Genomic DNA, 26,581 nt, shown 5'->3' with positions numbered 1-26,581 from the left:
AGCTTTTATTTAACGAATGAAAGAGTATTTTTATTTCTTGAGAAATGGTACAAATTACAGTTTTCAGAATCTCAAAACTAAAGTTACAATCTTTGACGACGAAAATTAAAAGTTGAGCTACTACACTATTACATTTAGAAATCCCGAAGGGCTACTTTGGCCTTCGTCACCGGGCCATCTCGGCCACAGATTTTCGAACGAGCCGAGAGGGCGAGATCACGAGGAAGGCAGCCTCGGTAGCTAGTTCAGACACTGCCAACGCCGAGCAAATCGGTGGAGACCGAACCACGGTGAGGGGCCGTGCCCATACATCCCCCAGGATGAACCAGAACTGTAGCAAGACAGCTGCCCAGCCCCTTGAAACGGCAATGACAGATTGTTCAGTGGCAGAATCTTTGCCAAGCCTCGTGCACCTGCCACAAGAGACGAAAGTCCATAAATAAACCAGTACTAGACCCCAAATAAAGCCAAATGCAGTTGAATGAGCAGCAAGGAATGCAGGAAATTAAAGCACCAAAACTCAGTGGAAGTCAGAGTGCAATCAGGAGCCATAGGCTCAAACCTCTCACGAGTACACCCTGCGAGTTGCAGCAGAGGAGACAGCCACTGCCCAGCCCATTAAAGACTGCTTTTCAGCCAAGTACACCAGCCTTTCTCAGGCTTTCAGTTAGGCAAACGAGTATAAATCACCCTCAGCCTCACCCTCCCTCAACACCACTACTCAGTAGCAGAGGAGCAAGCTAAAGAGAGGGAGGAAGAACTGAGGCAGAGAGGGAGAGCCGAATCAGAGACAGAAACCGAAGCAACTGCAGTAAGTAATCAACTTTCCCCAAAGTGTTAAAGCATTTTACGCATAGTCATAAATGAGAAACCAAGCATAGCATGATAGGCCTCTAGTCAGTGCGTAGCATGCTCAAGATGAGGAAAGTTAAACCTTTTCCACCTCAACACAATCATTTCATAGCTTAAGCCTGAACATGAACTTGGTAAAGAAGTAATAAACTCTACTATTTCTTCAGACAGCACACCTAGGCTTCGAATTTAGAAGTATGAGCTTTGACAATAGTAGAATTTCCCCAGAACTGAACTCACACCAGTGAACTCCACTCGAAAAGAATATAGCAAACATTCTAAAATCGGAAACCTTATCACCAAGTAAAAAGGGAAGCATGAACTAACTAAGTGAGAAAGAGACTTAGCTCTGGAATCGGGAGACAGCAGCGGCTGAATGGCGACCTCAGCCTCCCTTCTCCGCCGCATCAGCGAACCCCGTCGAAGTAGCAGCAGCGGCAGCGTCTGAAGGAAACACGGTGGTGGCCGACAGGCGAGGCGTCGTTGTAACTGTCGCGAGCTCAGACGCCCCCCCTCCCCCAAAAATCGAGAAGCGATGAGGACAGAGAAAGTTAAGGAGAGGTGGGTGGCGCCGGAGACGACGGTGAACGGTGGCGGTGGATTAGCTGCGCCGAGAATGAAGAGGGACAGATGAGCTAGGGTTCCCCCGATCTTCAATTTGGGAGAGGGGCCGTTCACGGTGAGGAAGGGAGTATGCTCTCCTTTAATTGGGCCATGCCCAGTTAATTGCTTTGGGCCTCAGTGAATAAAAAATACAAAGGAAGGAAGATGGGCCATTTTGTTTAAGAAAATAAATAGTCTGGGCCAGAATAAATAAATTTCCAGCTGGGCTTGAGAATTTAATTACTAGAACCATTAATTTGGTTGAAGCCGTTATCTTGGATCAAGTTAAAAGCATGACGAAAATTATTCCCTAAGCCACGGAAGAAAAGTACTATTAAGCCGTGTCGAAATAATATTCGATAAATAGTTAAAGCAGACTTTAATAGTCACAGAAAGTATTTTAAAATACTTAAGATAATCCGGGAAATAATTATAACCGAACGGGTCAGCCGGTTACAGAACAAATTAAATCACCGTTTTAATTAAAGATTTAAGACTTCTAATTTTAGAAGGGCAGAAATTAAAATAATAAGCACACGCTTAGGCATGCATTCATGCAAGATTGAATGATTACTCAAAGCCTAATTTAAGTACATTTTTTTTTTTTTTTTTTTTTTTTTGAAAAGGGACGTCGTCGCTCGACGAGTAAATCTCAAGTCAGACAGTACCCGTTTGAAAGGGTTAAGCAAACGAGGTGGGCTTTTCTATCCTACATTATGTGTGGGCTTCTTTCCTTTTTATTTACAGAACTCTATGAGAATAAGTGTGAACTTTTGAATGAGTTGTCATGCCATGTTTTATTTTGTGATTGCCATTCATGGTTAAAACGAATTCGGGTCCCAGTAGGTCAGTAAATCCTACTCGGACTAGTGTACACTTACGGACCGTGAGCTAGCGCAAGGTTGGCCGGTCTAGGGGTCGTGAGCTAGCGCCAGGTTGGCCGACCCAGTGATCGTGGAATGTGGCCACATTCCCGATTCACACAGCTTGACATGGTATATCATCAGAGAGTTAAAAGACTGCAGTCTATTTCAGAAAGAAATAACAGATTTTAGTGACCGGGACTTGTTTTCAGAAAAAAACCCCCGCGTTCACTCAGCTTGGCAGACAACTAAAAGAAAAACAGTTTTCGGCATGAGCCCACTGAGTGCATCAAGTACTCAGCCCTGCATATTGTTTTCCTTAATGTGCAGGTTGATTGTTGTCGAAGCCGAGGAGGTGTTGGGACTGAAGATAAAATAAAAGAAGGGTAGCTAGTGTAGTATGTCTCCATACATGTTATACTTGTCTTGGAACTCTTCCGCTGCATAGACCTAGCTTTGTCTCAGTAAAGACAATGTCCCACATTTCACTCTGATGTAATAACTTGCTATCTTGATGACTTTTAGACAGTATTTTCCTTAATTTCAGTAATTATGATGATGTGTTGAGACAGTTTAGTATTGTTAGTCGCGAAATAGCTGCGCTTTCTTTGACTAGGAAGTTGTGGTCGTGACAACTATACTTATCTATATAGCTATTACTCTTATAAAAGTATACTGTCTTACAAAATTTATTTCTACCTATAAAATGCTCATATATATTTTGTAAGGATGGTTTAGAAACTAATTATATACATACATTTGATATTCCCTTCAAGTACAGGCAAGAATCAATAAAGATCATCACATTCTAGAGATAGGGTGTGGATGGGGAAGTTTAGCAATTGAAGTAGTGAAAAAAACAGGATGCAAATATACGGGCATTACATTGTCAGAAAGTCAGCTGCAATACATAGAAGCGAAAGTGAAGGAAGCAGGTTTACAGGTAATAACATTTTACTTAGTTCTCATAAACACATATGTAAAGAAAAAGATTCCCATGTTTTTTATTCCAAAATAAGTTTTATTATCAGGATCAAATTGAAGTTCTTCTTTGTGACTATCGCAAATTGCATAGCAACTACAGATATGACAGGATAATATCATGGTGAGTCCCTTGATATAATGTTTCCAACTAACTCAACCTCTTGAAGTATGTTGCTGCTTTACTGTAGCTATATATATATATATATATATATATATATATATATATATATACAAGACACAATTCACGCGCTGAATTTGCAGTGAAATGATAGAACACGTGGGGCATGACTATATGGAAGAATTTTTCGAATGCTGTGAATCTTCATTAGCAGACAATGGTATTCTTGTTCTTCAGGTAACCTCTACTTTTGCAATTTTTAGTTTCCCAGCAAACCATATTGTTTGATTTTTGGTATCAACAACAGGGTTGTTTTTGGCCCTTAAATTATAAACTCTAATAAAACTACTTGATTTGTTCTTAGTTCACAGCAGTAGCTGATGAGAAATATGAAGAGTGGAGGCGCATGGATGGATTTGTCAAGGAATATATATTCCATGGTGGATGTTTGCCTTCACTTAACCGAGCATTATATGCAATGGCTGCAGCGTCCAGATTTAGGTGATCCATGTTAATAAATGTGTATAAAATGTAATTATTTATTGATGCATTTCTCGTTAAATTGATTTTATGCAGCATCGTGCACTTAGAAGAAATAGGACATCATTTTGTCCCCACCCTTAGAAGTTGGCGGCACAACTTCCTTCAAAACCGAAGGTAATTAAACTGTTCTCCTTAACAGTTCATTCTTTTTATTTTTTAAAGTTACTGAAGGAAACTTGTGTGTTGTTAGTAAAATTCATGCTCTTGGATTTGATGAGAAGTTCATACGGACTTGGGAATACTATTTTGACTATTGTGCTGCTGGATTCAAATATTGCGTCATCGGAAATTATCAGGTATCATACATAGCTTTTCTTTTAAACACTTTTTTCTGTTACTAATTAGTGACAAATTTAATCTTGTAAGTAATGTTTTGTTATTTCTCAATGATTGCAGATTGTATTGAATAGACCTGGTGATGTTGCTGCATTTGGGAGTGCTCCATACAATCGTCTGCCTTCTGACAACTAATCTTTCAGATGTCTGCTTTCTGTTAGTTGAAATAAGGCTTTATGTTTTAGTCTTTAAAAACTATTACAAATAAATGAATTTGTCACATTAACTCTAGAACAAGGAGGTTCTCTTACCATTAGTTTATACATATATATTGCTTTGAACTTTATGTTTGTTAATATTTATGGAAGTTATACTAGTATCTCAACCAATTCTTGACATCAAGATATTAGAAAGTACTATAAAACAAACTTATTACAACTAGTATAAATCATTCCACACACGTATCATTCAACTCAGAAAATAAAACACCACAATTACAAGAAAAACAGCTTATTCAGTCGCACCACATCTTATTCATTCACTCACTCACCAAGGCGTTTCAACTTCTAACAGCCGGGATTGGCATGAACATATGCCTCAATGGCTTTGAACATAGCCATGGCCTTCTCTTTCCCCTCTTTGATCTTCTCCTCGTTAATCTCGATGTCGCCTTTGGTGTTGTAAATGCTCCTGTTCTTGCAGATGCTTCCTCCATCTTCGGTTGGGACGATTTTGATGTGATAAGTGATGGATTCAAGGACTCCAGCAAGAGCATCACCCTCAATGATGCTGTAGGTGTGTGTCAAGTTCTCTTTGTCAATGGCCTCCACGCGGTGCTTAGCGCTCTTATACTGACTCCCTTCCCCAAAATGGATGATTTTCACAGTCCCAATGCCGCCATCTCCTTCCAATATCTCAACGTTCTTGATGGCCTGAGGCATGATCTTGGGGATGAGATTGTCAGCGTCGAGCACCATGGCCTTAAACATCTTCGCAGCTGGGACTGATGATGGGATTTCGATATCATAGGTGATGGCAACCATTGTTCTGATTTTGTTTCTGAGCTAGCTTTAAATTGGATGAAATGAATGGATAAGCAACGAGAGTATATTCGAGTGTGTTTGTTTGAAATGTGATGGGAAATATGGAAACACACTTGCTATATATAGTGCAAAAGGAAGCTTCTTTTCCACGAGTTTTTCTAAGGCTATACTACATTTTTAGCATGTCAAATATGTGATATTTTTTGCAACTACAAAACAAAGAGCATAAGTCGTCGACCAATATCGTTAGCACCTCTTTGTGGACTCTTCTATTCTCTAATTAAGTCGGTTTGTTAATTTCTAGTATTTCATTTCAAAATTAGAATCATACTCTATGATTTACTATACCATGATCATTAGAGTACGTATAAAAGTAATAAAACAGAAGAATAACAAGTGGATATGATGAAATTGACTGTATATACAGGAATGCTGATGCCTAGTTTATTGTTTAATTAAGATAATCTTCTTTAAAGTGTGCGTCTATAAATTCTTTATCAAGTAATATACTACTCCATAATACACTAAATTATCATAATTTCTAGGTTAGACAATATTGAAGAACATTTGTTCAAATGATTTATCAGTGATGCATTTCCGATGTGTGAAATGATAGACTGTGCATCAGCATTCCTTTATAGAATAGTCAACTTCATCATATCCACTTGTTAATTGTTATTCTTTTGTTTTGTATGTTGTAACTACTCTAATGATCATGTTACAAGTATAATACTTGTAACTTCATCATATCCACTTGTTAATTTTGTAATGAAATAGAAGATTAACAAACCGACATATGTGGACACAATCATTAATTTCATATGGTAAAGAAGACTCCACAAAGAGGTGCTAACCATTGGTCGATGACTCGATCCTCTTTGATTTCTACTAATTGCTAAATATGTATACAAGCAAAAATGAATATATAAGTATAACCTCCGAAAAAGTCGTTGAAAACAAGCTTCTTTCTTACACTATAAATACCAAGTGTGTTTCCCACATTTTCCATCACATTTCAAACAAACACACTCAACACTCATTGCTTATCCATACATTTCATCCAGTTTCAAGCTAGCTCGGAAACAAAATCGTAGCAATGGTTGCCATCACCTATGATATTGAGATCCCATCGTCAGTCCCAGCTGCGAAGATGTTTAAGGCCATGGTGCTCGAGGCTGACAATCTCATCCCCAAGATCATGCCTCAGGCCATCAAGAACGTCGAGATATTGGAAGGAGATGGCGGCATTGGGACTGTGAAAATCATCCATTTTGGGGAAGGGAGTCAGTATAAGAGCGCTAAGCACCGTGTGGAGGCCATCGACAAAGAGAACTTGACACACACCTACAGCATCATTGAGGGTGATGCTCTTGCTGGAGTCCTTGAGTCCATTACTTATCACATCAAAATCGTCCCAACCGAAGATGGAGGAAGCATCTGCAAGAACAGGAGCATTTACAACACCAAAGGCGACATCGAGATTAATGAGGAGAAGATCAAAGAGGGGAAAGAGAAGGCCATGGCTATGTTCAAAGCCATTGAGGCATATGTTCAAGCCAATCCCGACTGTTAGAAGTTGAAAAGCCTTTGTGAGTGAGTGAATGAAAGAATAAGATGAGGTGTAACTGAATAAGATGTTTTTGTTGTAATTGTGGTGATTTATTTTCTGAGTGTGGAATGATCGTTTTATAATAAGAAGTTTGTTAATTTTGTTACCCTTTGAATTATTATACTGAAAGAAACAATTACTAATTTTAAAACTTATTTAATTAGATACAATTACAAATGTTTGATGTTGATATAAATAGAAACGTTGATAGGTGCAGTTGATAATTGGAGTAAATATATTGTTATTATAATGTGCAAAACGGAAATCTGTCTCCCTCCAAAATTCAGTTCTCAACAATTATTGAATGTCTCCAGCAATCTCTCTCCCCCAAATTTCTCATCTCAATTCATTCCCACCTCACCTTTCCTCCCCCTTTCTCTGGTCTGTATCTCCTCTCCATTTCCCCTTTTTCTCATCATCTATGCTCCTTTGCGTTTCAATCTTCACCATAATCAATCATGGGTCAGCAAGAATTGATCTACAGTTTCGTCGCCAGAGGCACCACAGTTTTGGTTGAGTACACTGAATTCAAAGGGAATTTCACCACCGTTGCTTCCCAGTGTTTGCAGAAGCTTCCCGCTTCCAGTAACAAATTCACTTACAACTGCGATGGCCATACCTTCAATTATCTCGTCGCAAATGGATTCAGTACACTCCTTCATGTTTTCGACATTCTCTCACCATATCTATCAATTCATGTTTTATTCTCTGTTTTTGATTTAATGTCCAAATTGGAGCTGCAGAATTACAAGGAGATGTGATTTGTGAAGTGCGATTCATGACATTCTTCATATTGTATGAAAATTTGAATGGTGGTTACGTTGTTGAATCGATAAGGATCTATATCCGTTAAAATTTATGAAGTGCTAAATCTATAAACGGATAATCATACACTTGTCTAGTACTATTAAACTCACACAGATCGATTATATGGGTGTACTAGTTCATGAGGTATGGCATCTTCTATTAAGCCGCCAATCCTTCTGCGTTGCTGGAGTAGTATATTTATATGGAAGATTGCTGGTGGTTGTTTGTAAGAATGTTTACAGAAAAGAGTTGATGTTTACTGTTACTTTGCCACTATTCACCCTCAATCTTCCAGTTTCAATTCCTTTGAAAGAGGCACTTTTTATAAGCAAATTACTCAATATGCTTTTCATGAAACTTATAGCATGCACAACGGTGGACGCCGGCCCCGCGTCCGTCCGCGCCGCTGGCAAGGACGAGGCTCGCCGCCGTGCCAGCGAGCAGGCGACGTAGCGGCACGCGATTGGGCAACGGCATTTGAATATTTTTTTTAATTTAAAATTCGTTATTTAATTTTAAAAATGATAATAAATAAAAAAAATTTCCAAATCACAAAAATATGGCCTTTTTTTGCCCGTTTTTCTGAATTTTTTTACCCCCAAAATCATCTATAAATACACATATTCATCATTCATTTATCACTTCAAATATTCTCTCATTCATCTCTCATTCATAATTCTCATACAAACTATCCACACATTCATCCCTCACTCAAAACCTCAAATGGATTTCACCCATCTTATGGCGGAAGCGGAGTACGAAGAACAAGAATACTACGAACAACATCGGGCTGCTTACGAAGCATATGTCGCGGCGAATACCCCCGCTCCTCCTCCTCAACGAACTAGATCAACTCGCCGCTACATCCATCGTGACCGAGAGGGAGCTCACGAAAGGCTCGTTGCCGACTATTTTGCCGACAAGCCGCGGTTTCCGGCAGATTACTTCAGGCGCCGTTTTCGCATGTCAAAGCGCCTGTTCATACGAATTGTCAACACATTGTCCGTACGTGTTGAATTCTTCCAAACAGGTCCAGATGCAGCCGGCCGGCAAATTATCACGCCGTTGCAGAAGTGTACGTGTGCCATCCGACAACTCGCTACTGGGTAAACGGCCGACCTCTTCGGCGAGTATTTGCATGTCGGTGAGTCCACTGGAATCCTTTGTCTAAAGAATCTTTGTGAGGGCGTTCGTTCAGCTTTCGGTGATGAATTCCTTCGGGTACCCACCACCAATGATGTGATGAATGGTGTAGCACCGGCGATCGAGTTCACCGTCAACGGAACTACATACCACATGGGTTACTATCTCGCCGATGGTATCTACCCAAGGTGGTCGACTTTCGTGAAGATGCTCAGCAATCCGCACGACCCGAGACGGGTTCTTTTTGCGCAGCGTCAAGAATCCGCGCGGAAAGACGTCGAAAGAGCCTTCGGGGTCCTTCAAGTCTGATTCAACATTGTGAAGGCCCCGGCTCGGCTGTGGTACGTGAATAATATCGCCAACATCATGTTCACGTGTATTATCTTACACAACATGATTATAGCCGACGAAGGACCGAGGGCGGCTAGCTTCTACGACGAGGATGAAGCCGAAAGCTCAACCGCGAGGTCTCCCCCACGCCGAGGTGCGCATACGACGGTTGGCCAGAGGATCGAGACAAGGCACACAATGCGCGATACCCGAACCCACATTCAGCTACAAGAAGACCTAATCAAACACATGTGAGCGAAATTTGGCAACGAGTAGTGGTTTTTTTAATTTTAGGATTTTAATTATGTAATTTTTAATTTTTAGGATTTTAATTATGTCTTTTTAAATTTATTTGTAATTTGTAATGTTATTTCGGTTTTTAATGAATTTTCATATTATGGAAATGTTTTTTGTTTAATTGAATTTTAAATTGAATTGTGCTCGTCCTTGCGGAAGAGCACAGCTGTGGGTGTTGTGCTCTTGCCAGAGAGCAGGCAGGAATAGTGGCACCGGGCCCACAACCGTGCTCGCTGGCAAGAACACTGCTGTGGATGCTCTTATAGCTCTAATCATCTGGGTTTCTGTCTGCCATGGCTTCAAATGTTAATGCAAGTATACATGCTTTGCATTTTTCATATATGTTGATAAACAGATTTTTATCAACAAATATATCAAAAAAATTCAATATAATGCAGGTAAAATCTCAATAAAACTGTGTTGATATTTTCGTATATTTGTGTTGAAATAGTCATGTCATTGTGTTGATATTTGTAATACTTGATATAAAAACCATGAAAATTATAATATGATAATTAAATTATGATCTTATCTCTTTGTTGATATTTTTTCTACTATTTATTGAAATTCGTAATATTTAATTTAATCTATTCATTTTAAAATTTAAAGATGTAGATTTGGTATTAATTTTCGGAATATGATACTATAAGCAATATAAGATGATACTTTGGGTGCAAAGTATAAGTATTTATACTAGTTCTATATGAAATAAAGTAAGGCCTTTAGTTAATTAGTTTAGTAAGTGTATGGCCTGAGGCCCATTATTTGATTGGGCTCATTGTTATTTGAGCCACAATTACTTACCGGTGGAGGAGATCAGATCAATGTGAATTAGAAAATCAGATTAGATTATTGAGTCAAATACAAATCCCAACGTTTTATTGTTTAGAGCATCTCCAGTGGTCGGCGAGCGAGCGGCTCGCCGATTTTTGGCGCTCGCCGAGCGGCTCGCCGAACTATTGCAGCCGGCGAGCGCCAAATCGACGAGAATTTCGGCGAGGGCACGCCGATTCCCGGGCGCTCGCCGATTCTCTCGTCGATCGGCTCGCCGCTATTGCAGTCTCCCGATCGGCGAGCCATTTTTTTTTCTTTCGAAACACTATATATACGTGATTTGCACGACATTTTCATTCGCACCACTGATTTTAACGAGTACTCTCTCTATTTTAATTTATGTACAAGATCAACAACGCGAAATGGATCTCAACAAAGAGCCAACTTCAGGGTCGAGCGGGTCTCAAACTCCCGCGGTCCCCGTGGGAGGTGGATGGAATCAGATGCCCGGATACTACAACAACATGTACCACTGGCAGCAGATGATGCCCGGGATGGCATCTGGTGGTGGTATGTCGGGATGGCAGGGGATGCCGGGGGGTCAGGGGGGACCGGGGATGCATCTCGGGATGCCGATGATGTCGGGGTGGGCACCCGGGATGCAGGGGACGCTGGGGTACCCGGGGATGCAGGGGACGCCGGGGATGGCGGGGATGCAGGGGACGCATGGTACACCGTGGGGGCAGGGGACGCCGGGGTGCTCTGACGTCTACCGCCCCAGCTTTGATTTTGGTACTGCTGCTTCGCACACATCGACCCCAGCGGATACGCAGTTCCAGGGGATTGAGTCCTTCTCCTTAGAGGAGTTGGGTATAGATCCCGGGGCACCGGACACTCCCGTGGGGCGGAGTCGGGGCGCGCCCAAGAAGTAGAAGGGGAAGAAGGTGGTCGGCGAGTCGTCGCAGACGGAGGTATGGAGGAAGTGGACAGACGCGGAGAACGTCGCGCTGTCCAAGGCGTGGGTGAGTGTTTGCGATGACCCTCTCGCCTCGAACAATCAGAGGATCGTTAACTTGTGGACTAAAATAGCAGCAACCTACAAGGCATTTTGCCCAGAGGGGAGGCCACGCAGCGGGGAGGAGTGCCGGAAGGGGTGGGACCGAATCCGGTCTGGGGTGTCCCGATTTTCGGGCTTGTACACCAACGCCCTCCGAATGAAGTCCAATGGCCAAACTGACGACGACTGCAGGAGGCTGGCGGAGAAAGAGTTCCCCCTGCCTGGGCTTTACAAGGACTTCACCTACTGGAACTGCTACGAGGTGCTAATGGACTCCGAGAAGTTTCGGGCAGGTGTCGACGCGGGCTGGCCGAAGAAGCAGCGCCTGAACTATTCAGGTGATTACGCCGGAGGTAGCAGCGGCGGTTCCCACGACCTCCCCGAAGATGCTCAGGAGACCCCGTCCCCTCCATCGTTTACTCGCCGCACTCGCCCGGTTGGTCAAAGACGGGCGTAATGCCCTCGCCAGAGGTCCCAGGAGGTCCAGTCGGCATCCCCCCTGTTGGCAGCTCGACAGCCGACCTCGTCTTCTTGGCGCGTCAACAAGCGCGGGCTCAGATGATCAAGGTCATAGATCAATGGAAGAATGCAACTGACCCCAAGGAGAAGAGTTTTTTTCACACCGTGCTAGTGAGTATGCGACATGATTTGAATCCCGGCGCGACACAGGTGGGGGGCTCTGACGCGGGCTCAGATGCCGCAGATTTGGGGGTCCCGGATAGCGGCGACGACGACGAGGAGTGAGGCAGCGTCGGAAGGGGTGGGCCCGTGCGTGGATTAGGATTTTTTTTAAGTAAAGTAATTTTTTTTACCTTTTTTTTAATTAATGTATTTTTAAAATTTTAATATTATTAGAGAATTTTCCGGAAATGTGTCGTAAATTTAATTCCGTATTTTGTATGATTGTTTAATTATTTGTTTTTAATGCTGATGATGTGGCAAGGCTATCTATGACTGGACTGTCCAGTTGCTTGTCCAGCTGGTGTGGTAGGAGGAATTTAGTGCCGCTGATGTGGCTATGGCTGGGCTATTGCTTGTCCGCCGACCACTGGAGATGCTCTTATTCAACAATAACGATCATATGAGATATAGGATCCCAAATTCTGCTCTCCAGTACGCTCTCAAAATATCTAAGTAATGAAGACCTCTAATTGATTAAAACTACATTATTGAAAGATGAACTTTTAATTTTAAAATAATTAAATAATAAATTATATTTACACTTTATTTTATTTATAACTTATATCATCACACTAACACTATGTATATTATATTATTTATTCATTACTCTCTTATTTTATTAATTATACATTTACACAAATGTTTGTATTTTGAAGGACACTACGTAGTAAAAAAAATAAATTGCTACCTAGTAAAAAAAAAAAAATTGGTTGATTGGGTTGTGTTGTCACGAAATAAAAATATAAACAAGCTATTTTGGAGAAGTGTACTAATAATTAGTCCGATTTGATGAAGCGGTAGTTTAATTGAACTTTTGCTATAAAAGGAAAGGACGACCAATCATTCATACACATAACAAACTCGTGGCGGCGCCTCTGTATCCAAGCAAGCTTTCCACGTTATCGTCACTGATTCCTTTCTCAGAAATACGGTCTGGATACTTTCTTCCCTGATTTCTCTCTCTATTTATCTCCCAATAAATTTTCCCATAAGTTAAGAAGAGAACAGATCTCTACACACACACACAGTTGAAGCAGGTACATTACATTGACTTTTCTTCTTTTTAGTTGATTTTAGAAGACAGTTGCGACTTGCTATCATATTCCTCCTCCTTAATTATGCTAAACGGGGGTTTTCCTATAACTGATTAAACCAAGGAAAGTCGTAGATAATTACGAGTTGATCGAAATAATCAAATAGTATTAGCGATATTCTGAGCTTGAAAAAGGTATGCTCCCTATGACTTGGTTAAAGCCATCAGCTTTCAGCATATAACTGAGCGTCGAGTTTATCTTTGTCTACTGTGATCTGGGCTTGCTTATAACTTTTTACTGCACTTGATGCTCTCGGTTGTGAAAAAGATGCTCTCATATGCTTACCAGTGCCTATAATACTTGATTTTGTGTACCTGATTTTTTTTACTTTGTTTGTTTGTGGTCCTTTTGGGTATAGAGTATATTACAATGGCAAGAAAGATGCTTATTGATGGAGAGTTGGACAAAACTAGTGAGGTGGAGAGTCACTATGACTTCGATTTGTTTGTCATCGGGGCAGGCAGTGGTGGAGTCCGCGCATCGCGGTTTTCAGCCCAGAATGGAGCTAAGGTATAATTTCTGTGAAATACTGTATGCTTAACATGATAAAAAGTGCGATGTTTGGTTTGAAGTTTTATTTCTCTTTCACTTCTGTTTTTATTGATAAATTTATGATTATTACTGGTGGCTAACATCATTTTTTTCTATGTTATTAGTACTTGACAGTATTTGTGGATTCCTTTTCAATTTTGTTGTATAATGTTCAATCATGGATATCTAGATGTCGGTGGAGTTTGGTAGCAAGTAGCTACCTTGCACTTGGTCTTTCTAACTGACCATGGATCATTCACCACTGACTGAGCCATGTCTAAAGGAGTCATTCTCTGCATTTGATGAGACTTAGATAGGAATTCACCCCCAGTTCGTTTCGAGATATACCTGTTAATTGTCCTTTTTCTGTTTTATATGACCTTGCTTGTATTTTAGAATTAACCAAGACTATAACAAAGCTCCTTTTCTATTATTTGCATTCTGCAGAAAATGTTAGGTTCTTTTCAATGTATGAGACATTATTTCATTTTGTTACCAGGTTGGTATCTGTGAGCTTCCATTTCATCCTATCAGCTCTGAAGTTATTGGAGGAGTTGGCGGAACGTAAGTATATAAAATAGTGGACGCCTTAGCTTCATAGTTATGCTTCTCCTCTTTCAGCCATGTGACTTGTTTCATAGTTTTGGTGACAGTTGATGGATTTTTTTACTAGTTTGTGCCAGACATCCTTCATTATCTCTATTTTCACCTTTTGCTTTCTTCAGGAAGGACAAATTTCTTGTTCAGATTTATTCAATTGTTGCCTTACCTTACGTTGATTATGGAATTTGGTGGTTATCTGGGATTTGCAGCATTGAATATGACTCACGAACCATACAAACCACCTCATTTATATAATTTCACAAGAAGTGAAATTTGGTTTTTAATCAAGTCAGGCTGTAAAAATGATACAATTTGGTTTATCTTTACTTCCGAGAGTGTACTTTTGAACAATATTCCTCTCGAATTCGGAATGGATCTATTTTTACATATACTATATTGCAGGCTAATCTAGTAGTAATCTAATTATGTTCATTAGATAAGATTATATCACGTATGTTGATGATATCCATTATGTACTGGTTTCTTCTCTTCTGCTGAAGGGGATTAGTTATTAGTAATGTAACTGCTCAAATATGTAATAGCAAGTGTGTTTTAACTTTAATATAATTTTGATTTAGGAATAAATAAATTGTTTTCTTTTAGCTAATGCATTTTGTTAATGTTGTTTTTTACTCTAAAGACACGTTTGGGATATAGGCTTCGGAATTAAGCTTCAGAACTAACAATTGTTTTATATATTTCAGGTGTGTGATTCGTGGTTGTGTTCCTAAAAAGATTTTGGTATATGGCGCTTCGTTTGGACCTGAACTGGAGGTGAGATCTTGATTTAATGATATGAGGGGATGGAGATGATTGAAAAACATGTTTTTTTTTTCTGAAGAGTTCTGGCCGACTGGCGCTTTTGTTATCTCTGTTAGCTTTCTTAGTTTTTCCCAACCAATAACTGTACCTGGTCTTCAATAGGGATTAGTGCATGAACTGGTGTGAGCCTCTGATTTGATAGCATGACTAGATGATTGAAAAATGTATTGTGTTTCTGACTATTTCCTTTCGTCTGCCTCTTTTGTTTTGTCTACTAGCTTGGCTAATTTTTCATTCTTGATACTAGCACCTTATCTCGGGTGGTGCTTTAAAAGAGTCTTGAGTAGTTTCTGCTCTTTATATGCTTACATCCTCTGTTGGAGTGCAATGATTATTAGGAACTAGTATTGAACTGGATACTTTTACTTCCTTTTCATGTTGCTGCATAATATTTGATGGTTTGTTTGTGCAAGTGACTAGTTATATTGCTAGTTCTAGGTGCAATGCAACGGGTTGCTGGTAAAAAATAAACATCATGTTACTGCATTATGTGATAGATTATCCTGTTGTTTAGACTGCAAATTCTGGTTTTCAATTATATAGACCTGTCAGTGGAAGAAGATTTTAACATGTATCATTATCTGATAGATTATTCTAGTATCATTAATATGTGCATTTTGACCAAGTGGTGCTCTGGAATTGCAGGATGCGAGGAACTATGGGTGGGATGTGAATGAGAGAATTGATTTCAATTGGAAGAAACTTTTACAAAAGAAGGTATGTGGAGTTTAAAAGAAAATTTCTTAAATAACTACTTTGTAGTTCAACTGTTCAAAATAAGTGTCGTGTTTTAGCTTTGGAATCATATTAGTACCTAATATAAATTTATTCATTACTAGGAGAAGAACCTATAATTAACACATTCGGTAAGATGATTTATGGTCAAGCTTACTTTCATATGATTATATCTTATAAGATGGTAGATCTTATTTAGAAAATAAGCTGTACAGTGCAAATCAATTAGTATGACGCTTCCCCACCAACTAGTAGGTCATGGTTTCGAGTCACCTAGAGGTTTCAGTGTGTAGCACTCCGAAATACAATAGTTATAGGTGTTTAGTTAATTTACCTCTTACGATGTTTGTAAAATGACTCGAAGATAAACATTTTCTCAAATAAGATCTGTTTTTTCATAAGAAGTTTGGTTTGTTTATTTAGAAGAGCTCATAGGCTCCTAACATCTTATATGCTGTTTCAAAGAGCTAACACCCAAGTAATTTAATGGAGGTGAGGGTAAACTAGGATGAAGAATACACTCTACCTAGAAACTCTAAAACCACATTTTAAATTGTAGGTAGGATTTTAGCTATATTAATGTGACTTTGTTCTGATAAACCAGCTTGGCACGTCAGAGATCTTAATATCTTATTAAATCAACAAAAACTATTTTATGAGACTTATAATCTCATTGTAAATTTATAATTTTATGTTCTTATCACAGTCATCTTGTGTTATAGTCAGTTTTCATTTTATCCATTTTCAGACTGAAGAAATACATAGACTAAATGGCATCTACAAGCGGTTACTTTCCGGTGCTGGAGTTAAGCTATTTGAAGGAGAGGGAAGAGTTATTGGCCCTAATGAGGTTGAAGTTATTCAGTTGGATGGAACAAAAATTAGTTATTCGGCAAAACATATTCTGATTGCAACTGGAAGCCGGGCTCAGCGACCACCTATTCCAGGCCAGGTATACTAGTTATGTTCAATATGATCTAATTTTCTAATCTTTCCACTTTAATTTGGCTGTATAGAGTTGATCTTAATGCCTTCTGTAATTTGATTTCAATCCATATTGAAATCTATCCAATTAACTGTACCTACCTAATGTTTATCTCTGATTCTCTTTTCCTTTCAGGAATTAGGCATCACATCAGACGAGGCATTGAGCCTGGAGGAGCTACCTAAGCATGCTGTCATACTTGGTGGAGGGTATTCTACCTCACTGTGCCTTTTTAGCGCTTCGCCTTCTATGTAGGATGCTTAGAATTTTCTGACCCTTTGTTCTTTGATGTAGATATATTGCTGTTGAGTTTGCCTCAATATGGCGAGGAATGGGTGCGAAAGTGGATTTGTTCTACAGGAAGGAACTTCCTTTAAGGTCATAAGATTTCTGTGACTTCCATCGTCTACCTTGGTTTCTAGCCTCCTGCTGTTGTTAAGAAGCGTTTGGATTATACGCATACATAGATTTTGCTTTATCTTCACTGTGTTCCTTAAGCTAAGATATCTTGTGTGGTTTCTATATCCATCCATTTATTTCATTCAGTGATGCATCACCTTTTATGGCAGAGTGATTTTCAGGTTTTTTTTTCACCTAATAGGCTCTAATCATCAAAACGACATTGTTAGATGCTTAGGCATAAAAGAAGTCCACGTATAATCCACCTTAGATTCTGGTGAGGTGATTCATTATTTTGTCACCATATGCCATTTCTGTACCGAGGGATATATATTGAACAATTTTCAAAGTTGAGAGTTTTGAAGTGAAAAAGGTGAGTTGAGAACATTTTTTGGGAAATTCTGAAAGTTGGGAACAAGAGCCGTCAATAACCCCATAATTTAATATTCATTCGGTTTGCCTTTCCCTCTAGTATGTGCCTTCTATTTATGATACTAGATGTGAGAGTTGTGTGGGTACAATTTAGTTTAAAAGGAAATGATAACACCATGATTTTGAATAAGTTGGTATTCTGTCTGTCGATGCTATAATATCTCATAAAAAGTTTTAATGAATATATTGTTGATTAACTGGAGCTCATTCCATTCACATAAAATCCTATGACAGAGGATTTGATGATGAGATGAGAGAAGTAGTTGCAAAAAATCTGGAAGGCAGGGGTATTAATCTTCATCCCGGGACAAGCTTATCAGAGGTACTTTCTCGTTTACTTTTCATTCTTTACATTGTCTTCCTCTGGCATTTACCCTTGAAAATTCAATATTTTACTGAAAGAAGAAAATGAGGCTGATAACAGAAAACAAAATTATGTTGCTAAATGTGTGAGTTTTATGACAGTGAAGCTTTTGCGGTCTTTCAGGAATATATTGTATCCATTTATTTCAACATTTAATGCAATTACTTGATGATGCAGCTAGCTAAAACAGAAGGTGGTATAAAAGTTCGCACTGACCATGGTGAAGAAATTGTGGCTGATGTTGTGCTCTTTGCCACTGGTAATTATAGTGGGTTATAATCAGCTCTGTCGTTCATCAGTACATGGTTCTCCAGAGCTCGTTCCATATGTCGAGAATGTGATTTGTCATACTGCAATGTTTAGATGTGATCTGATTATGCATTTTTAATGTTAGGCTAACCTATTTTTTCTCTACTCCGAAGCTGTTTATGATGGTCTCCTTGGTTACAGGTAGGGCTCCTAACTCAAAAAGGTTGAATCTGGAAGCAGTAGGTGTTGAACTTGATAAGGCTGGAGCTATAAAGGTCAGCTCTTATTTACTAAATGTTTCATGATTATCATCTCTATATTTTGAAGAATCAGATGAACTTTGATAATGCCCTTTTCAAGTGTTAGATTTTACTGACATGATTCTCAAAATTTCTCATGTTGCACTTTGTTAAATTTACCTTTGACATATGGTAGTCTGGTTTCTTTCTCGGTGACCATAACCCATTTCACCTCTGGAATGTCAGGTTAATCAATACTCCCAAACCAACGTACCTAGCATATGGGCAATAGGTGATGTTACAAATCGAATGAATCTTACTCCGGTAGCTTTAATGGAAGGCACCTACTTTGCAGTATGTTACTCTGAAATTCTCATCATAATTCAAGTGTTTGTTTCTATAATCACGTTCGATTATGCATATGGACATAGTTTAGTTGTCATGCTATAATATTTGTTATTGAAAATGTCTTGTATGTTGTCTGCAGAACACTGTATTTGGTGGAAAGCCAATGGCACCTGATTACAGCAATATTGCCTGTGCCGTGTTCTGGTATTACCGCCTTATTCCTATGGAAACCTTATTTCATTCTTTATCTGTGGATCAAAGGGGTGTAGGTTATACAATCGCATCTCATGGCCTGTATTATAATTCTCGAGTTGGCATCTTCGTGGGTTGGATGGGTTGATTGCTTACCATGTTTAAAAAAATGCTTTTAGCCTCTTTCTAGCTAGTGACATGAAAACAATTTGTGACTTGGCAGTTTCTATTGCCAATATTTGCTTAATTTTTTTGTAGTGAATTCGGTTGAAAACTTGTATTGCTTTTACTTGGCAGCATACCACCACTCTCTGTAGTTGGTCTCAGTGAGCAAGAGGCTGTAGAGAAAGCAAATGGCGACATTTTGATTTTCACATCTACTTTCAATCCCATGAAGAACACCATTTCCGGGTATGCTTGATGGAAATTAATTGCTTAATCTATTCACTAACATATGGATATCCAATAATATTATTCAAAAACGAAATCATGTTTTCTAGTGATTGAATAAATCTCTACCTTAAATGCTTCATTCCTGAAAGAATGCTATTAAAATGTACATACACAGAAGATGGCTCAGTTTCTTCAAAATATGGTGCAAGTATATCTTTTTATGGACATTTGATTTTTTCTCTGTTAATACGCTGATGCTGGTACAGACGTCAAGAGAAAACTATGATGAAGCTTATCGTGGATGCTGAGACAGATAAAGTCCTCGGAGCATCCATGTGTGGGCCAGACGCAGCTGAGATCATGCAGGTCCTCTCGTCAATTCTTCCTCATTTATTGTGCGCCTTATCTATGATCATAGAAAGAATAGCAACAATGAAGGCAAGCTAATATTATTATCTGTCACAGGGCATTGCCATTGCTCTCAAATGTGGAGCTACCAAAGCACAATTTGACAGTACTGTGAGTTTCCACAAAAACTCTCTCTCGATCTCTCTTATGAATTTTCATTTACATGATTTTTGTCAGGTTGGGATTCACCCTTCTGCTGCTGAGGAATTTGTGACAATGAGGTCAGTGACGAGGCGGGTCTCGGGTGGCAAACCTCGGACCAACCTGTGAGAGTTGATCACATGATTGAGTATATCTGGTATTCGGACATGATATTATAGCGATAAATCATACAAGTGGGAGATGTTTTATATGCGATAGATTTGTTAGATTTACTTTGGATTTTAGCAAAAATAATACAGTTGCAAATGTTGAATAAAGCTTGTTTAATAGCTAGTAAATTTTCATATGTTTGAATTTTGATATTCCCTTATTTTGCTATACAACTTTTATCAGGAGTATGAATGGTTGTAACTTGCAATAAACTTTTATCTGGATATGTATCATATGACACTATCATTTCCTATTATCTATATTCTATATATATGGAATGAGATGTCATTTCATTGTGGCAAATCACATTTTTAAATTCTTGCACACTTAGGTCTAAGTAGTTCAAGTATTATTAATTAAATATAGTAAATCGAGTAAAATATGTAATGAAAACCTAAAAGAATTAAGGCTTTGAATCTCCATTTTCCCATTCTTGTTCGGCTCCTCTGGCAGCGCACTTAAATCGTTCACCTTCGCCTCTAAGCTAGATCCATGATCTTCACCCTTTATCTCCACCTCGCGCAGCTCAGAAAAATTCTCATTGACCTCTTCTTCTCTTCTGATAGCGAAGTCATTTTCCTTCTCTTTTGTCTTCAATATCGTACTGAGTTCGATCAACTTCTCTTCCCCCTAAATAATACATCTCTCACTCTTACAAAGTGCCTCTTCATCCTCGAGCAGATTCTTTTCCCACTCCTTTTTCCTTGAGCTCGGAACATCAACTATTCTGGATCACTTCGAGCGGGAGAATGGTCGTGACCGACGCAAGAGGGAGTGGCAAGGCGCCGGTAAGGATAGGCGACGGCTTGACAGAGATTGCGAAGGTGCACCTGCAACTTCCTGATGGAAGAGTAGCTATGGAGAGAGGTGATGGGTGGATGGAGGAGGAGTTTGGAATAGACCAAGGCTACGACAGTGGTGGTGGTGATAGCAGTCCTTGGCAAAGTGGTCAGGTCTGCTACATTTATAGCAGTCGCCTTCAAACTTCTTTGCAGTCTGCTTTCTCTTCCCTTTGTCATTTTTATTTGGATGACTTGGGCGAGGGCGTTTGTTGGAGGGACCGCCCCGCTCCAATAGGTTGCCTTTTGCATCAAGTGGCCTGCCTTTTGATCACTTTTGCGCACGTCAGCTTCAATGCGCAATTTCACGATCAAGTCTTCGAGAGTCCTCCTCTTTCGCTTGTGCTTGAGGTAGCTCTTGAAGTCCTTCTAACTAGGAGGAAGCTTCTCAATGATCGTCCACATTGTGAAGTTGTCGAGCAAGGTCATCCATTCAACCACGAGTTTGTGGATGATCATTTGGAACTCTTGAACCTGTTCCATGACGGGTCGAGAGTCGACCATTTTGTAGTCCAAAAATTTGGCTACTACAAAATTCTTTGTACCTGCATTGTCAATACTTTATTTCTTTTCTAGATTTTCTCACATTTCTTTTGATGCGGTTACAACGGAGTATACATTGTACAAACTATCATCTAAAGCACATAGAATGAAATTTTTACAAAATAATCTCCTTTTCGCCATGCTTCATAGTCTGCCATGACCTCGATCCTTGTTTCTTGATCACTTGGCGCAGGCAGCTCGTTTTCCATGAGAAAGTTGACGACGCCCAATGTTATCAGTAGAAAAACATCTATTTGTGCCACCTCTTGAAGTCTGGTCCTCCAAACTTTGGTGGCTTCTCGGCGGGTGGCATCATTTTTTGTGCCAAAGGTGTCGCGCTTGGTCCATGAAATGAACCAATTCCGTTGCCCCCGAAGGAGCCAACATTTTGGTTTGGCTTAGAGCCCCCACCATGCATGTTGGGCATAGAGCCCGCCATGGTCGTACCGGTCCTGAAGGAGCCAGCACACGTGTTGAACCTGAAGGCCCCAACACTCGATCCAATAAAGGATCCGATGGAACCACCAAAAGTGAAACCAACCGGTCCACTCGAGGTGGATCCACCAGTGAGCCCAAAGGGGTTCGAGAACCCCGATGAGGTTGTTGATGAAGAGCTAGTGAACCCGGGGATGAGAATCATCGTCGGAATCGACCACGTGTTGACCGGTGCAGTGGTCGACATGGTGGATGGAGTTGCAGCGCCGGTGTTGAATTCAGTCGACATCTCCAGACAAGGTGTTAAGGTTTCGAAAGTATTTAGATTCAGTTATGTCCAAATTCCTTCAAAAACAAGTTATATCTCGTCTTGCGATTGTTGGTTTCTGGATTACAAGAGATAAAACTGGGCGTAATACAACCCAAAAGAAAGAATACAGAAGAAAAAATTGAAACGAAATTACAAAATAGAAATCAAAACAGTGAACTGTAAAAGTGGAAATAAGCCGTTGTCGAGGAGGCCTCTTTCCGCAAGATGAGATACGCCCCGGTAGTGCTCTCGGATTGGCGTGTCGTCCCTAAAGATAAAACGGCTACGTCTCTGGTGAAGCAGCACCGCTATCAGCAAAGCTCCGACGAACTGGATGAAGGAGATGGCAGAGCTTCGACAGAAGAACAATGCAAAAGAGAGAGAAAGAGAGCTTATGATGCAAAATGCTTTGTGAATTGGTGTAGGATTGCATGGAATGACTAGCCTATTTATAGGCTCAGTCCACTGCAGGGGTCAACCAGCCATGATGGCTGTCATCATTGCGAGGCTGTAACCGCAGAGCGTTACAAGGCGTTAGAGAAGCTGATCATGGACGGACGTATCGAGCGTGGACTTCATCACGTGTCAGCCACGTTGGCTTTACCGCGTCATACTGACGAGGTGTCATCCCACTTGGCTTGCTGACGTGGAAACGGTGGTTGTCTAAAAAGAATAGACTAGCCTCGGGTCAAGCCCAAGCACCGAGCCCCACGACCAGTCCCAAAGACCAATTGCCAAGATCCAAGTCCAAGTCAACAGACACAAGCACGAGCATGGGCTCGAGGCACGGGCGGGTGGCGGCTGCGCGCGCTTGTGGGTTCTACAACCCATCTTAGTTGATGTGTAATTTTCGAGTTCAAATATCAAGTGTAAGATCACACAAGTTTAATAAAATAACTCTAATATTACAACAATACTGCAAGAATACAAAGTCGAATGTAGTACTTCGAGTGTCGATCCACAATGAAGGTAAAGATTATTTAACTCTAAAGCAAAGAAAGTACATTAAAATAAGAACTTTTAGTTTGAAGATTTGGTTTCAAAATAATGCAAAAATAATTAAAAGAAATAAAATGAGCAAGACGAATCAAGAGATGATATTGTTACTCCAAACATTCACGGATAAAACGATGCTAGCCAGAACATGCTTGACATACAATAGTTTAAGAATATCTGAACACATATTCTATAAACTAATTTTCATTAATCTAAGAATCGTACGAATGCACGAGACTCAAAGATCAACTACTATTAGCACATGAAATCCATTACCAAATTATCATCTAAGCCATTCTAATTGATAATTCATCACCACAAATAGACGTCACCACGGTTCAGGAACCGACGGTTCACGGTTCGGAACAGCCGGTTCCGGTTCAAGATTTTCTTGAACCTGAACCGGCCCGTCCTAGCTTGGACGGTTCCGATTCCGGTTCCTGAACCGTGAACCAGCAGTTCACGTCAAGGTCCGGAACCGCCGGTTCCGGACCGGTTCGGCGGTTCATGTTTTTTTTTGTTAAAATTGTAATTCAAGTAAAAAATGTAAATATACTTGCATAAATAAAATTAGAATAATGCGATGTACAAATGCAATTTTATTGATACAAATTTCAACTATATTACAAATTACAACTTTAAAATTACAAATTACAACTTAAAATTTACAAATTACAACTTAAAAATTATAAATTACAAAAGACTTAAAGTCTTGATTACAATTTACAAATTACATATTCGAAACAAATTGGAGAAAAAAGAAATAAAGGAAAAGGACTTGAGCTCAACTTAAATTTAAAATTTAAGTTGAGATGCCTACGTATCCTCAATGCTCAATTGCATTTTGGAATCAAAGTCCACGTAGTTCTCTTACCTTGCTTACCTATTTGGCTTGATCGGAGGAATTGGCCTACTCTTCGTCGGGGAAGTAGTCTTGGTCGGGTTGTACTACTTAATTGTCCTAATCCGGTTCTTGGTCTCTAATTTCGGCGGAGCACCAATCATCAAAAAACATGGTGGCTTCCATGTTTTTCCCGGTGAGTCTACTTCTTCTGTCGTCTAAGACGTTGCCTCCAACACTAAAGGCGGACTCGACGGCGACAGTGGAAGCCGGAACCGAAAAGATCTCCTTGGCCATTGATGCAAGGATGGGGAAATCTTTCTCGTGTGATCCCCACCAATCTAGGATGTCGATTTATTGGGGAACGGGACCTCCTTCTTCATCATTGAAAGAAAAGTGTGAGTCAAAATATAAATCTAACTCACTTGCCGAATTTGTCGTCCTTCCTCTGCTGCTGTAGCCGTATAGGTTCGCCAATTGGGATTGGGCGTTGGGGTCACCAACTTGGAAGAAGCCAAAGTTATGTGTTTGACGGGGGGGGGGGGGGGGGGGGGGGGTCTAGGTCTCACTTGGTGGGTACTGTTGTACTTGGCTTCGTAATCGTGAAAGAGAGCCCGCAAGTCGAACTCAAAACTTCTTTGCAGGGTTGAGAGGTGGGGGAGGTTTATTTGGAATGTTTGAGCTAGGTTTATGCTGTTGTCGTTGTCCTCGGCATTTGATTGCAAAGCTCGGAGTGGTTCAAGATCAATAGAAGGGAGTGGTTCAAGATCAATAGAAGCCAAATTGTTGTAATAAAATTCTAAAATATTTAAAGTACCAACTAGTTTCCATTTTGGATCCAAAACTTTTGCAAGCAAAAGAACTGTTGGGATCTCATTTAAATACTTGAGCCATTTTTCAACCATGTAATATAAAACACACATTAATTCAAGATTATTTGCGGAATTTTTCATTGCAGTTTTAAAACCAAGTGATATGTACATGCAATGTTCTAAAACATGAACGGATGTGCAATAATACACACCCGATAATTCAACGGTGGCATTTCTAAAACCTTTGAATAATTTAAATAAACTCATGCTTTGATCCCAACAAGAAGAAGTTAGATATAAATCATCAACAGGGAAAGTTCTTTAAAAATCAACCAAATATTCTATATGCTCTAATGTAGAATGCAACATATCATATGTAGAGTTCCATCTAGTAGACACGTCTAAAGTAAAAGTTGTGTACCTTATTTTCTTCGAGTGGCAATACTTCTTCCACGCCTTGCCAATTTGAGGCTTCCAGTGGATCAAGGATACAGCTGTTGTAATAGGTTGAATATGTCTTTGCCATAAAGACAAAGCATCTTGTACACATAAGTTTAAAATATGACAAATACATCGTTGGTGAAAATACTTACTACTTATCACCGGGGAGCAAGCCACAATTAAATCGGGTATACTTGCAGTGTTGGCGGTTGCGTTATCAAAACCAACCAAAAATATTTTGTTGCATAACTCATAATCATTCAAAACTTGAATAATTAAGGATGCAATTGCTTGTGGGGTGTGTGGGGAAGGAAATTGTCTAAAACCAATTAAACGTTTATTTAAAGACCAACTATTGTCTATAAAATGACATGAAATTCCCATGTAAGAATTTCTTTGGAAAGAATCCGTCCACACATCGGAGCAAATATTAACTTTGTGTCCCAAGTTGGATAGAAATTTTCCAACTTGTCTTTTTTTATCAAAAAACTGCCGGTTGTTAGATCTTTGAGCAGTTGAGGGGGGAATTCTTTTTGTAGCAACATTAAAAGCGGTTTGCATAGTAACTTCATATTTTTTGTCATTAAAAAAATTAAACGGCAAATGCTTCATTGCCGCCCATATTACCATAACATCGGTAACATTTTTGGGATCATATTTAAATTGAGGCGTACCTGTTTGAGACGATGAGCCGGAAGGGAAGTTTATTTGGCTTTGGGACTTAGTATGCCCATATTCCACGGGGTGTTTTGTCTTCAAATGGCGATGGAGAGTACCATATCCCCTACCGGTTCCAAATGGATAGACTTTATCGCAATAGTTGCAATATGCTTTGAACTCATTTGTCTCCACGGTAGTGGTCGGATCATTAGGATTTGAAATTACCACCGGGACCTTCTTGTAATGTTTGGTGAAAATATCGGATTTCAACTTTGATGGCATCTTCTTCTTTTTTCGTCCTAAAGCAGGAGGAGCATCGGCCTCCTCATCATTTTCGCCAACTTGGCCGGCGCTAGAAGGGGGGAATTGATGCGATCCATCATCGCCTTCGTCCGACGATAGATTCACATCGTATTCGAAACGCGAAGCCGAATGTGAATGCCCCCTTGTTGGTCGTCGTGGGCGAGGGCAAGTAACAAGGCCGCATTTCGATCTTCTTCCTCCTACTAAAATTATACAACTAAGTAAAAATACTAACACAAAAATAAAACACATAGACACGTAGATTTAAAAAATGAACTTATGAATTTAATAAACATGAATTAACAAAAAAACAAA

At 39.8% G+C, this 26,581-nt stretch overlaps 4 protein-coding genes and 1 long non-coding RNA gene across 8 annotated transcripts in view; 3 read left to right on the top strand and 2 right to left on the bottom strand.

Moving 5' to 3' along the window:
* LOC121795994 overlaps nt 1-4,595 on the top strand; it is a 59,236-nt gene extending 54,641 nt beyond the window's left edge. The window contains exons 18-24 of one of the 2 annotated variants that reach the window (XM_042194682.1): nt 3,100-3,261; nt 3,350-3,423; nt 3,564-3,657; nt 3,785-3,921; nt 3,997-4,077; nt 4,154-4,259; nt 4,360-4,595. In XM_042194682.1, the coding sequence (XP_042050616.1) occupies nt 3,100-3,261; nt 3,350-3,423; nt 3,564-3,657; nt 3,785-3,921; nt 3,997-4,077; nt 4,154-4,259; nt 4,360-4,434 (729 nt within the window). In that variant the 3' untranslated portion in view covers nt 4,435-4,595. Of the gene's footprint in view, nt 1-3,099; nt 3,262-3,337; nt 3,424-3,563; nt 3,658-3,784; nt 3,922-3,996; nt 4,078-4,153; nt 4,260-4,359 lie in introns of both variants that reach the window. The other variant, XM_042194683.1, reaches the window with a different exon arrangement.
* LOC121795996 lies at nt 9-1,880 on the bottom strand. The gene is made up of 2 exons (XR_006049679.1): nt 1,180-1,880; nt 9-413 (listed from the first exon to the last, which is right to left on the bottom strand). It is a non-coding gene; the product is annotated as an uncharacterized LOC121795996 (long non-coding RNA).
* Nucleotides 4,596-4,683: 88 nt separating the features above from the next.
* On the bottom strand, nt 4,684-5,357 carry LOC121795995 (major allergen Pru ar 1-like). The gene has a single exon (XM_042194684.1). The coding sequence runs from the start codon at nt 5,280-5,282 to the stop codon at nt 4,806-4,808; it is 477 nt and encodes a 158-aa protein (XP_042050618.1). The 5' UTR covers nt 5,283-5,357; the 3' UTR covers nt 4,684-4,805.
* Nucleotides 5,358-6,308: 951 nt separating this feature from the next.
* On the top strand, nt 6,309-6,997 carry LOC121793942 (major allergen Pru ar 1-like). The gene has a single exon (XM_042191963.1). The coding sequence runs from the start codon at nt 6,379-6,381 to the stop codon at nt 6,853-6,855; it is 477 nt and encodes a 158-aa protein (XP_042047897.1). The 5' UTR covers nt 6,309-6,378; the 3' UTR covers nt 6,856-6,997.
* Nucleotides 6,998-12,796: 5,799 nt separating this feature from the next.
* LOC121795993 (glutathione reductase, cytosolic-like) lies at nt 12,797-20,274 on the top strand. Of its 3 annotated transcripts, none has more exons than XM_042194680.1 (17): nt 12,797-12,911; nt 13,433-13,584; nt 14,105-14,169; nt 14,913-14,982; nt 15,676-15,747; nt 16,514-16,717; nt 16,886-16,959; nt 17,045-17,128; nt 17,816-17,903; nt 18,123-18,204; nt 18,396-18,469; nt 18,680-18,787; nt 18,921-18,985; nt 19,271-19,384; nt 19,633-19,732; nt 19,832-19,885; nt 19,952-20,274. In XM_042194680.1, the coding sequence occupies exons 2-17, from the start codon at nt 13,444-13,446 to the stop codon at nt 20,042-20,044; spliced, it is 1,488 nt and encodes a 495-aa protein (XP_042050614.1). In that variant the 5' UTR covers nt 12,797-12,911; nt 13,433-13,443; the 3' UTR covers nt 20,045-20,274. The 3 variants fall into 3 exon arrangements, with proteins under 3 accessions (XP_042050614.1, XP_042050612.1, XP_042050613.1); XM_042194678.1 differs by having other exon boundaries at nt 12,826-13,017; XM_042194679.1 differs by lacking the exon at nt 12,797-12,911 and adding an exon at nt 13,053-13,208.
* Nucleotides 20,275-26,581: the final 6,307 nt, after the last annotated feature.

This window comes from Salvia splendens, chromosome 3 (genome assembly GCF_004379255.2).
Source record: "Salvia splendens isolate huo1 chromosome 3, SspV2, whole genome shotgun sequence".
Classification (NCBI taxonomy): Eukaryota; Viridiplantae; Streptophyta; class Magnoliopsida; order Lamiales; family Lamiaceae; genus Salvia; species Salvia splendens.
This window is presented reverse-complemented; position numbering and strand designations above follow the sequence as displayed.

Excerpts from the sequence above, each read along its gene's own strand:
- LOC121793942 (XM_042191963.1), top strand. The coding sequence starts at position 6,379 with ATGGTTGCCATCACCTATGATATTGAGATCCCATCGTCAGTCCCAGCT.
- LOC121795993 (XM_042194680.1), top strand. The coding sequence starts at position 13,444 with ATGGCAAGAAAGATGCTTATTGATGGAGAGTTGGACAAAACTAGTGAG. Across the intron at positions 14,170-14,912 it reads ATTGGAGGAGTTGGCGGAAC|GTGTGTGATTCGTGGTTGTG; the intron begins GTAAGTATATAA and ends TATATATTTCAG. Across the intron at positions 14,983-15,675 it reads CGTTTGGACCTGAACTGGAG|GATGCGAGGAACTATGGGTG; the intron begins GTGAGATCTTGA and ends CTGGAATTGCAG.
- LOC121795995 (XM_042194684.1), bottom strand. The coding sequence starts at position 5,282 with ATGGTTGCCATCACCTATGATATCGAAATCCCATCATCAGTCCCAGCT.